Raw genomic sequence first — 13,977 nt, forward strand, 5'->3', positions numbered from 1 at the left:
TGCTAAGTCAGAAAAACATATTTCTCAAAAGGAAATAAAAATGTGATATCCATTTTTAACAGTTCTTTTGAAATCTCTTTTCTCCCAAGGTATTTATGTAAATGTATTACACATCATTTCTCTTCCTTTCATATTACTTTATATAGGACAGATTGATATATAAAGTATGGTAGATACAAAAATTAAATCCAAAGTTAAACTATGCTTTGCCACCTTTGAAATGACATTGTTTCACATGAGTTAAAATTTGTAGTTGTAACTCATGAATATATTCTTGCACGTATAAAAATTAAGTCATTTAGTATTACTATATTGAATATTTAACTATATATTCTATTCAGACATGGTAAAAGCAGTTAATTTTGAAAAACAAATGAAAAACTTAGCAACTAAGAAAATTTCCAAGAAAGAATGGTATTATGAAATTAGTATTTTAGCAAAACCCAGCACAGCATACTTAACACTGATGCGGAATCAAAGAAGGATAAAACACATTCTTTAAAATAATTTCTTAGGTGTACATAACAGAGTATAACTGACCTTTAAAAGTGTCTTTGATGTAGGGCGATCTTTAGGGTTTTTCTGGAGGCAAGACTCTACAAAGTTGCGAAAAGAACCGGACCTATTGTAAAGGAAAGTATTAAGTGAACATATTTCTATTTCCTTTAAAAACACATCCACAAATCAAGGCATGTCCCTGTGGGTGGGAGGGAGAATAGAAATAATAAAAAAAAAGCAGACACAATACACTATATATTTCATCATGTAAGTCTATAAAAAGCTATGCAAAGCAACTAATGAATCTTTACCATTTTTGAAAGATAGATTTCCACACATTATTTTAAAATCCTGCTCTCACATACTTAAGTATCACAACTCATTCTACGTGTGGTAAATTAGGGAAGTCAATCATTTTCCTTTTTGCATTCAAATCTAATATAATATTCTTCTTAGTATTTTTTTTCTTTTCTCTAGCCACGTCTCTTTCTTGCTTAACTCTTGGATCATCTTCCATATAGTGTGTTTCAGAACATCACGCTATTTGTTTTGGAAATAACAATTTTTATACCTAAGTATTTAGTGTCCTTGAGCAAATGGACAAAAGTTCCAGAAAACAGTAAAATTTTTTTAAAAAGTAGAATTCTGTAACATACTATTATATAGTGTTATTGATGAGAGTTCAGTAAGGCACTAAGTAAAAAATATTCCATCAATATTCAAATAAGATTTAATTCTTTTATACAAGAATTCTTTTTTGAATCCCCAAAGTATCAACCAGTGTAGACAGCCTGTGTTTCGTGTATTTATTATTCAGATGTACCATAATAAACTCTGTGCCAAGATTTCTTCAAAACATCTCTACAGAAGCAGCAAAGACCTGTGAACTTGCCTTAATAATGTAATGATAAAAAATAAATTATTGCTAATTTATGCATCTTACTTGTGAATTTTAAAGTATTTGTTAAGTACGGTAGGTAGTCCCCTAGAATTTTTCAAATGCTAGATATACCTGAAGACTTTCTCATTAAAATTTTCTATCACTGATAAAAATTCTTCTTTCCTAAAATTGTCCATCTGTTCTCAATAAACTACATGAATAACAGTATTATCAAAGAAGCACTAGGAGATGCAACCTCAAAGCACATTCGGAATAATAAATAACAATTAGAATCATCCAAAAATTATGAATTATCTGGTAATTCTGATAAATTATCAAATCATTTTTATGTATGTTTTATATCATATCAATTATAAACCATTCCCCAATTAAATATCTGTACAGGTTGTGGCAATTTATATACTGCAGTTTTAAAATATGAATGTTTAAATCATGCTCAGGGTTCTATGTGTCGCTAAGGTACAAAAATATATTACTTTTTATACAAAAGCCATACTTTTTGCTCCCATGTAGTATCATCTATCTTTTATTTCTGAACTGAGTTACATACATGCTATGAAAGGTAGAGATAATAAAGGATAAACATGATGTAAGGATAAAATAAAGCTATTTTAATATTTCTTCAGGTTATATACACTTCACCTAATTGAAATGAAATCATTTTGATAACATTATGAAAAAGTATATTTAAATTTTACCATGTTGAACAATATATCTCTCAGCCATACTCACCATTCATTAGACTGTAGTGTAGGGGGGTTATTTCTGGTAATGTGATATAAGGCACGCTTTGCATTCATAGCAAATAAAGGAGGATCCCTTTCCGCTATAAAAGAAAGAAAACTTCCTGTTAAATATGTGCCTGTTATATAGGAGCATGGAAGTACTGTTAGTCTTTTTTTTTTAAATAAACCCCAACTTAGGAAAAAAGTTGCAAGTAGAGTTCAGAGAACTTAGTTAAGTGAGTCAATAGAGAGGAAATTGCAGCCCTGATGCACAACATCTCTAAATAGTGTATTTTTCCAATAAACAAGAACATTCTAAGAGAACCTAATACAGTCATTAAATCAGACCATTAATATGAATACATGACTATTATCTAATCCTCAAGCTCCACTGTAGTTTCAATCAAATGTCCCAATAATGTCCTTTGTAGTAAAAATGACCTTCGATCATCTGTATCCTTAAAGGAAATTGTCCATTTTTTCTAAGTTTTAAACTTACATAAAATTGTTCATAAAATATCCCTATAATCCTTTCAATATGTGTAAAATCTGGAGTCATGTCCCCTGTCATTCCTGATATTGGTTGTTTGTGTCTTCTTTCTGTTTGATCTAGCCAGAGGTTTATTAATTTCATTAATTTTCCCAAAGAACTAATTTGTGATCTCATTGATTTTCTCATTGTTTTCATTTTCTATTTAATTGATTTCTGATTTGATCTTTTCTGGGTCTCTTTGTTCTGTTTACTGTGGATTGAATTTGCCCTTCTTTTTCTAGTCTTAAGGTGACAATTGAAGTCATGACCTTGACAATTCACAAGTATACAATTTTGACTCTCAAATATCCCTCAGTTTGGCTTTGTGCTGTTATTAAATTTAGTTTCCACATCTCTGGCAGGAATATTACAGAAGCAAGTGTCACGCTTTTCTCAGTGTATTCCATGATGATCCTATAGAACAGGTCCATGGTTTCAGATCATCTTGTCATTGATGGTGTTCACTTTGATCACTTACGGCCATTCCACAAGGTTTCATGGTGAAGTTTCACTTTTTTCCTTTGTAATTATTAAGTATTTGTGAAAAGGTACTTGAGTCTATATAAATATTCTGTTTTGCATAAAGATCATTTTATTCTCTTATTGTATAGATTTAGATTCTTCACTTAATAATTTATAACCTGCTACTATCATTTATTTTGATGTTGAAATTGTTTCATTTTTGAGCAGTTGAGAATCTTTTGAAGCCGACTTCTGCCTTTCAGGCATGGCTCCATCATTCCCAGCTCAGTTCCTTGCTCTCTGGCACACTAAGATGTTCCAGGATCATCTTATGCTTTCCCTACTGTAGACACGGCACCAAGGAGCTGTGGCAGGCAGTGTACTCACTGCTACTGCCCGTGCCACTTCTCTTAGATCCTGTCAGTGGATAAAAGAAGGGAACACACATGTCCCTCATATATTTGTATTCATACTTGCACATTAAATATCTTTAGTTGTTTATTGAAAACAACTGAGTTCACTACAATATCTCAAATCCAATGCTGTAGTACTATTTATTCGAGCCTTCTCTTTCCACTATTTGCAGCACCCTTCTCGGACAGTAAGAAACCTCACTCTCATTATCCTTAATATATTTGATGACTCACCCCTGTATATAGCCAGTCTCCCCCATCTTGGCCACCACCCTTTCCCCTTTTCCCCATCAAGTTTTCAAACCCCATTCTAAGCCTGTCTACAGTGTGAATGTCCACTTCATCCACTCAGTTTCTGACACCCCATCTAATCTGGATCACTTTCTGCAGTGAGGCCCTCCTCATCAGCCCTCAGGAGGGAAGCCCCCTTCCTTTCAATCAGGCACTGCCACTGCGTCAGGTGACCCACCCCCAAATGTGGACGTGCTCTGTGGCCTCTGACACCCCATGCTGGGCTACTTCCAGGTCTGAATGCTTTGGTTACCCCACCAGGACTCTGAATCTCCAAACTTGACTGCCACCCTCCCTGCACAGGTTCTGCTTCCACATACAAGGCATTCTGTCTGTGGAAACTCACTCCCCTCCTCACAGGACTCTGACATGCCACGCTGGGCTACCATGGCTCAGCAGGTGACATGGACGCCTATTTTATACTGTCCTCCCAACAGCTTTAAGAATGAGTAGTTTGAAGACGGCGGCATGAGTAAGACAGTTGGAATCTCCTCCAAAAAACATATATGTTTTTGAAAATATAACAAATACAACTAATCCTAAAAGAGAGACCAGAAGACACAGGACAACAGCCAGACTACATCCACACCCTCGAGAACCCAGGGCCTGGTGAAAGGGGTAAGATACAAGTCCCGGCCTGGTGGGACCCGAGTGCCCCTCACCCCAGCTCCTGGCAGGAGGAGATGAGTAGGAGCGGAGAGGGAGAGGGAGCCCAGGACTGCTGAACACCCAGCCCTAGCCATCCGTACCAGAGCGCAGACACAGTGCATGCGTGGAGTGCTAGAAACTAGGGAAACAGGACAGCAAGATCTGTGAGTGGGTCTCGAAGCCGGTGCCCCTGTGACAAAGAAAAGCGAGTGCTTTTTGAAAGTCTTAAAGGGACAGGGATGCCACAGCTGGATGGAAGCATCCTGGGTCACAGTATAGCAGCTGGAAATTCCAGGGAACTCTGGGCACACTAACCCCCTGGGCAACAGCTCTGAGACCCCTCACAGAGGTAAACAGCCAAACAGCTCCCCGTCCATTACCCCTCTGGGGCCCCACCAGAGCATAGCAGCAGCCTGAGGCTGGCCACTCCCACAGCAAGGGAGCTTCCTCCATACCAGCCGGGCAAGACATAGAGACCCAGTCTATACACAGCTACCCAACATAAGCCACTAGGGGTCGCAGTTGTCCCAGTAAAGAGGCCAGGAGCAAGTGGAAAGCCTTAGCTCTCCCAGGTGACAGAAAGCCAATAGCTCACCACTGCACCTATCAACAGAAGAAGGCAAAAAAATTTGATCCAGACAAGACTAACCCAGACAGTTTTGACATCTGCAACATCTTCCCCTGAAAAGGAACCTGGGGAGACAGATTTAACCAGTCTTCCTGAAAAAGAATTCAAAACAAAAGTCATAACCATGCTGATGGAACTAAGGAGGGAGAATACAAAAATAAAACAAGCTCTGGAAGGACTTCAAAAGAGAATGGACAAGAATCAAGAGACCATTAATGGACTAGAAAACAGAGAACAGGAACGCAGAGAAGCTGATGCAGAGAGAGAGAAAAGGATCTCCAGGAATGAAAGAATTTTAAGAGAACTGAGTGACCAATCGAAACGGAACAATATCCACATTATAGGGGTACCAGAAGAAGAAGAGAGAGAAAAAGGGATAGAAAGTGTCTTTGATGAAATAATTGCTGAAAACTTCCCCAAACTAGGGGAGAAAATGGCCTCTCAGACCACAGAGGTACACAGAACTCCCATGACAAGGGATACAAGAAGGGCAACACCAAGACACATAATAATTAAAATGGCAAAGATCAAAGACAAGGACAAAGTAAAGGCAGCCAGAGAGAAAAAAAGGCCACCTACAAAGGAAAACCCATCAGGCTATCATCAGACTTCTCAACAGAAACCCTACAGGCCAGAAGAGAATGGCATGATATATTTAATGCAATGAAACAGAAGGGCCTCGAACCAAGATTACTGTATCCAGCACGATTATCATTTAAACATGAAGGAGGGATTAAACAATTCCCATTGAAGCAAAAGTTGAGGGAATTTGCCTCCCACAAACCACCTCTACAGGGCATCTTACATGGACTGCTCTAGATGGGAGCACTCCTAAAAAGAGCACAGAACAAAACACCCAACATATGAAGAAGGGAGGAGGAGGAATAAGAAGGGAGAGAAATAAAGAATCATCAGACCGTGTTTATAAGAGCTCAATAAGTGAGTTAAGTTAGACAGTAAGATAGTAAAGAAGCTAACCTTGAACCTTTGGTAACCACAAACTTAAAGCATGCAATGGCAATAAGTACATACCTTTCAATAATCACCCTAAATGTAAATGGTCTGAATGCACCAATCAAAACACACAGAGTAATTGAATGGATAAAAAAGCAAGATCCATCCATATGCTGCTTACAAGAGACTCACCTCAAACCCAAAGACATGCACAGACTTAAAGTCAAGGGATGGAAAAAGAGAGAAAAAAGCAGGTGTTGCCATACTAGTATCAGACAAAATAGACTTCAAAATAAAGAAAGTAACAAAAGATAAAGAAGGACATCACATAATGATAAAGGGCTCAGTCCAACAAGAGGATATAACCATTATAAATGGTATATGCACCCAATATAGGAGCACAAACATATGTGAAACAAATACTAACAGAATTAAAGGAGGAAATAGAATGCAATGCATTCATTCTGGGAGACTTCAAAACAGCACTCACTCCAAAGGACAGATCCACCAGACAGAAAATAAATAAGGACACAGAGGCACTGAACAACACACTAGAACAGATGGACCTAATAGACATCTACAGAACTCTACATCCAAAAACAACAGGATACACATTCTTCTCAAGTGCACATGGAACATTCTCCAGAATAGACCACATACTAGGCCACAAAAAGAGCCTCAGTAAATTCCAAAAGATTGAAATCCTACCAACCAACTTTTCAGACCACAAAGGCATAAAATTAGAAATAAACTGTACACAGAAAGCAAAAAGGCCCACAAACACATTGAGGCTTAACAACATGGTCCTAAATAATCAATGGATAAATGACCAAATCAAAATGGAGATCCAGCAATTTATGGAAACAAACGACAACAACGACACAAAGCCCCAACTACTGTGGGATACAGCAAAAGCAGTCTTAAGAGGAAAGTATATAGCAATCCAGGCATATTTAAAGAAGGAAGAACAATCACAAATGAATAGTCTAAGGTCACAAATATCGAAACTGGAAAAAGAAGAACAAAAGACGCCTAAGGTCAGCAGAAGGAGGGACATAATGAAGATCAGAGAAGAAATAAATAAAATTGAGAAGAATAAAACAATAGCAAAAATCAATGAAACCAAGAGCTGGTTCTTCGAGGAAATAAACAAAATAGATAAGCCTCTAGCCAGACTTATTAAGAGGAAAAGAGAGTCAACACACATCAAGAGAATCAGAAACGAGAAAGGAAAAATCATGACAGTCCCCACAGAAATACAAAGAATTATTAGAGAGTATTATGAAAACCTATATGCTAACAAGCTGGGAAACCTAGGAGAAATGGACAACTTCCTAGAAAAATACAACCCTCAAGACTCACCCAGAAAGAAACAGAAAATCTAAACAGACCAATTACCAGCAACGAAATTGAAGTGGTAATCAAAAAACTACCAAAGAACAAAACCCCTGGGCTAGATGGATTTACCTCGGAATTTTATCAGACATTCACAGAAGCCATAATACCCATTCTCCTTAAAGTTTTCCAAAAAATGGAAGAGGGAATACTCCCAAACTCATTCTATGAAGCCGACATCACCCTAATACCAACACCAGGCAAAGACCCCATCAAAAAAGAAAACTACAGACCAATATCCCTGATGAACATAGATGCAAAAATACTCAACAAAATATTAGCAAACCAAAATCAAAAATACATCAAAAGGATCGTACACCATGACCAAATGGGATTCATCCCAGGGATGCAAGAATGGTACAACACTCGAAAATCCATCAACATCATCCACCACATCAACAAAAAGAAAGACAAAATCCACATGATCATCTCCATAGATGCTGAAAAACATTCGATAAAATTCATCATCCATTCACGATAAAAACTCTCAACAAAATGGGTATAGAGGGCAGGTACCTCAACATAATAAAGGCCATATATGATAAACCCACAGCCAACATCATACTGAACAGCGAGAAGCTGAAAGCTTTCCCTCTGATATCGGGAACAAGACAGGGATGCCCACTATCCCCACTGTTATTCAACATAGTACTGGAGATCCTAGCCATGGCAATTAGACAAAAGAAAGAAATACAAGGAATCCATATTGGTAAAGAAGAAGTTAAACTGTCACTATTTGCAGATGACATGATATTGCACATAAAAAACCCTAAAGACTCCACTCCGCAACTACTAGAGCTAATATCGGAATTCAGCAAAGTTGCAGGATACAAAATTAGCACATAGAAATCTGTGGCTTTCCTATACACTAACAATAAACTAATAGAAAGAGAAATCAGGAAGACAATTCCATTCACAGTAGCATCAAAAAGAATAAAATACCTAGGAATAAACCTAACCAAGGAAGTGAAAGACCTGTACCCTGAAAACTACAAGACACTCTTAAGAGAAAAACAAATGGAAACTCATCCCATGCTCTTGGCTAGGAAGAATTAATATCGTCAAATGCCATCCTGGCCAAAGCAATATACAGATTCGATGCAATCCCTATTAAATTACCAACAGCATTCTTCAATAAACTGGAACAAATAGTTCAAAAATACATATGGAAACACCAAAGACCCTGAATAGCCAAAGCAATCCTGAGAAGGAAGAATAAAGTAGGGGGGATCTCACTCCCCAACTTCAAGCTCTACTACATAGACACAGTAATCAAGACAATTTGGTACTGGCACAAGAACAGAGCCACAGACCAATGGAACAGAACAGAGACTCCAAACATTAACCCAAACATATATGGTCAACTAATATTCGATAAAGGGGCCATGGACATACAATGGGGAAATGACAGTATTTTCAAAAGATGGTTCTCGCAAAACTGGACAGCTACATGTAAGAGAATGAAGCTGGATCACTGTCTAACCCCACACACAAAAGTAAATTTGAAATGGATCAAAGACTTGAATGTAAGTCATGAAACCATAAAACTCTAGAAAAAAACATAGGCAAAAATCTCTTAGACATAAACATGAGTGACCTCTTCTTGAACATATCTCCCCGGGCAAGGGAAACAAATGCAAAAATGAACAAATGGGACTATATCAAGCTGAGAAGCTTCTGTACAGTAAAGGACACCATCAATAGAACAAAAAGGCACCCTACAGTATGGGAGAATATATTCGAAAATGACAGATCCAATAAAGGGTTGACATGCAAAATATATAAAGAGCTCACACACCTCAACAAGGAAAAAGCAAATAATCCAATTAAAAATGGGCAGAGGAGCTGAATAGACAGTTCTCTAAAGAAGAAATTCAGATGGCCCAAAGACACATGAAAAGAAGCTCCACATCACTTGTCATCAGAGAAATGCAAATTAAAACCACAATGAGATATCACCTCACACCAGTAAGGATCACCATCATCGAAAAGACAAACAACAACAGATGTTGGCGAGGTTGTGGGGAAAGAAGAACCCTCCTATACTGCTGGTGGGAATGTAAATTAGTTCAACCATTGTGGAAAGCAGTATGGAGGTGCCTCAAAATGCTCAAAATAGAAATACCATTTGACCCAGGAATTTCACTTCTAGGAATTTACCCTAAGAATGCAGCACTCCAGTTTGAAAAAGACAGCTGCACCCCTATGTTTATCACTGCACTATTTACAATAGCCAAGATATGGAAGTAACCTAAATGTCCATCAGTAGATGAATGGATAAAGAAGATGTGGTACATATACACAATGGAATATTACTCAGTCATAAGGAAAAAACAAATTCTACCATTTGCAACTACATGGATGGAGGTAGAGGGAATTATGCTCAGTGAAATAAGCCAGGTGGAGAAAGACAAGTACCAAATGATTTCACGCATCTCCAGAGTATAAGAACAAAGGAAAACTGAAGGAGCAAAAGAGCAGCAGAATCACAGAACCCAAGAATGGACTAATAGTTACCCAAGGGAAAGGAACTGGGGAGGATGGGAGGGAAGGGAGAGATAAGGGCGGGGAAAAGGAAAGGAGGCATTACGATTAGCATGTAGAGTGTGTGGGGGCACGGGGAGGGCTGTGCAACACAGAGCAGACAAGTAGTGATTTTACAGCATCTTACTGCGGTGATGGACAGTGATTGTGAAGGGGTGTGTGGGGGGACTTGGTGAAGGGGGGAGCCTAGTAAACATAATGTTCTTCATGTAATTGTAGAGTAATGATACCAAAATAAAAAAAATTAAATTGTACAATAAGGTATGCAAGCTAATAACCTAATCCTCATACCTAACATGAAGTATTAAGTAACTTTAGTAGTGGTACTACTACTCTAAAGCATTCATAAATGCTTTAGAGACCCTTCATAGATGGTAAATCTATAACCATAGACATATTCTAGGTGTTTAACAAATACTCATTAAATTTTAGACACAGATACCTCAAAATTAATACCACAGTAGAAACTATTTTAGACCTAATTTAATACAGCAAATATAATATACCTAAACTAACATATATATACAAATTGCCAAATAACCAAAGTGACAACCTTGATAGATTTATTGCTCCCCTTAAACACTGACATAAAAATGAAAAACTGTACTTTGGTACAGAAATTGAGGTGAAACATTGATCAAAACTTACTACACAGTAATAAAGAGTGATGCTTACCTATTTCAATACATGTTATCCCCAGAGACCATACATCTACTTTGCTATCATATTGTTCTTCATTCCTGCCTAAAATTATTTCTGGGGCCATCCTAAAACATAAAATGTTACTTAAAGTTATAAAAGAAAAGAAAAGTATACTATTCTTTAAAAATGTAATGACCATCCACATGGAGAATACCTGTGTGAATTCCAGATGACATGTCTGGACATAAGAATTCTTATAATGGGAAATAAATGCATTACAGGTTGTGAGGTAAATATTTACTGTTGCATATACAGTGTTAGACTTATTCTCACCATTTGTCATGATCACATACCAGCATCCTCGAGGAAAGACTCCCCAGAGCAGGGTTGCATTCTGCATCAATTCAAGTTTGCAGATTGTAATATTGTATATCCTTAATGCCAGCAGTTCTCAAACATTTTGGTTTCAGCATCTTATTACAAAAGTCTAAATTTTTATCACTGGCACTTGTTTTCTTGAAGTAAACAAACTCACTACATTTAGCTGAGAAAATATCTGCCACAATAAGCAACAATGAATAAGCAGTTTGTCAGTCTTTTTTGCAAATAGGAGTAGTGTTCTGTGATAAAAGTGGCTAGGACAGCCACTCATAACTAAATAAATCATACAATTATTAACTTTGGAGGGGTCTTGGCTACAAAATGAAACTCTTAATTTGCATCCTTAGCTAGACTCTAATGTTCTCACTGGTGCTTTACCTTATACTTCCTTTCTACTTCTTAAGCACAAACATTAGCAGTTTCTGACTGCTTAATAAGATTGTCACCAGGCGTATGTGAGTTCCTGTGTGTAAAAATATGTAAATATGTACATAATGCTGTGTTCCTAATATACCATATACAAATTTCAATTGCTTATAATATAGGGCTTCTAATGTGTTAAGATGTTGCAGTAAGCTTGGGGAGTCACTAAGTTCAACAAAGTTAAAAAGGTAGTTTTGTTCTTAATGCACAACTTTCTAGCTCCTTTCTAGTATCTAATATTGATCACTGACTTGTAAAGAGGGTGACCATTAAGAAGCATTATTTGTCCAAAGAACCCTTTTTTTATACAGGGGAAGAGGATTCTATCTAAACTAGGCTTCTACATAAGAAGTTTTTGGTCATACAAAACAGTGGTCTCCAAACTTTTTATTTTCTTACTTCCAATGAATTTATTTAAAAAATGTATCTGCTTGTACATTTTTGAGTTGGTATCTAAATTTTATAAACTTAATAGTTGCAAAGGATATAATGCACACATATGTAAATGTGCTTTACAGATATTTACAACTTGTAGCTGAGGACCCTGCTCATTCAATTCATTAAAAACACTGCTGTGTAATAACCTAATTAGCAAACCCAGTCTGCACGGTCATATGAACCATTCAAATCAGAATTATTTTCTGGCAGGAAATGCCAAACTTCATTTCTCATTGTAAATAACATGTTAATGTGTCCTCACAACAATTGTCCCAGTTATAAATGAGATAATTTGTGATTCACTAGAAAAGAAGCTGGGAGGAAAGATAATTGGGGAAAAGAAAGAGCAAGGAGTAAAAGGAACTGAAGAGAATGACTGGGAAGGCAGAAGGCCCATTGCCAAAACTTGGTGTCCTAAATCTTCAATATTTCTGATGCCATATATTCTAGATGTTACATGTTCTCAGATTGTCCCTCTGGTGATGGTTTGAGGCTTTTAATTCTCAGAACAATGCATCACTCTACTCTTCAGGATGGGTGAGAAGCCTTTCTTTAACAAACTGGGAGTTGGGAGATTTGAAAGGTAGGTGGAAAAGAAGATGCAGTAGACCTTAGACACTTCTCAACATATACGGAGAGAGGGGACATCTATGGAAGTTGAAGATGTGGAAAATTATTCCCTTCAGACTTGCTGACATTAATATGGAATTATTTATGAATAAAATTAGATGATGTCTAGAAGTTGCTTCAGATAAGTGGAGGTGGGAGGGAGGGCAAGAAGGTCAAGTACACAGGGCAGCCAGGCCCTGGGGTAGTGCTGTTAGGCTGAGCTGACTGCTGTGTGAGCCTTTGTTATATTTTTGTCTATTTCCCTGTATACTTGAAATTCTCCACAATAAAAAATGAAAACAAAAAGTTCCTAATCAGCTACCAGTCTTCAGGTACTCTTACTCAGAAGATACTGACACACAGTAAGTATAAATCTAAAGAAAATTTCCACTTAGCATTTCTATCTTCTCCCTTCTTAAAGATTTAAATTTTTTCACTCCTACCCCCAATACATGATGTAGATGATAACAGGAAAGAACCGTAGGGGGGACAAATGATACAGTAGGAGATACAAGGGCAGCACTCCAAACCTGTATCTGAAACTACAGTGCTTAGAGTAATAGCTAAAGCAGCACTGTATTTCCAAGAGAACCATAAAGCACCTGATAAAAGTACAACCACACACTGCCTATTCCAATTATGAGGATCAATACCAGATGGGACTATGCTTACCAATGTGGCGTTCCCACAAAAGACTTGGCAGAAGAGGCCATGGAAGCAAATCCAAAGTCAGCAAGTTTCACCTGGCCTCCTGGTGTCAGAAGGATATTTCCTGCTTTGATGTCTCTGCGTTTAAGGAACACAGAAAATTATTTTTCTTTCCTTTGTAAGATTATACTGAAAATGATAAAGATCATATAAAAATTTATAAAATAGGGAAGGAGAAATCAGAATAATTAAGGCCTTGGATAATCTCTCAATTGGGATAATGAGAATTAAGATCCAAACTAAGAAATGAGATACACAGAATTCCTATAAGTATATAGTAACAATTTTCTAAAAGAGAAGATAAAATAGCAGTAGAAACAGAAGAAAAAAATTAGGTAATTAACAGCACAGACTCAATATTTGAGTGCCTGTTTATTGGTACAAATAATGGTTTTAAAAATTTCGCTGAACATTCTTATATGACTGTAAGATTTCTGAGTATACCCCTAACAATAAAATGGAAAAAAAAGAACCTGATGCCCCAAATTTGTTTTTTTAATTACTCATATCATTCCAAATTTTTGCATAGTTCTACCTAAACATGAAATGAAAACTGAAACACATGGATAAGGTAATATCAATGATCCCAAATTTACTTTTAAGCTCTTTTCTAAATCAGCAATGTACATGTGAACTAAGAAAATTACAATGGGATTGTATGCCCAATGGGCACCATAATATTCAAAAAGAAATTTCTAAGCACTTGTCAATTCATACTATACAGTATTATAATGGGCGTAATATTAAGTCAATCTATTTTCTTCCATTTGTTTTTTTAAAACATG

General features: G+C 36.9%; 1 protein-coding gene across 2 annotated transcripts in view; it reads right to left on the reverse strand.

The window, feature by feature from the left end:
• LOC140847803 (serine/threonine-protein kinase TAO1-like) overlaps positions 1-13,977 on the reverse strand; it is a 199,140-nt gene that overhangs the window by 34,275 nt on the left and 150,888 nt on the right. For both annotated transcript variants that reach the window (XM_073229158.1, XM_073229157.1), the window contains 4 exons: positions 13,157-13,270; positions 10,667-10,758; positions 2,132-2,225; positions 541-622 (listed from right to left, as the gene is read on the reverse strand). In XM_073229158.1, coding sequence (XP_073085259.1) covers positions 541-622; positions 2,132-2,225; positions 10,667-10,758; positions 13,157-13,270 — 382 coding nt within the window. The remainder of the gene's footprint in view (positions 1-540; positions 623-2,131; positions 2,226-10,666; positions 10,759-13,156; positions 13,271-13,977) is intronic.

Source organism: Manis javanica, chromosome 2 (genome assembly GCF_040802235.1).
Source record: "Manis javanica isolate MJ-LG chromosome 2, MJ_LKY, whole genome shotgun sequence".
Classification (NCBI taxonomy): Eukaryota; Metazoa; Chordata; class Mammalia; order Pholidota; family Manidae; genus Manis; species Manis javanica.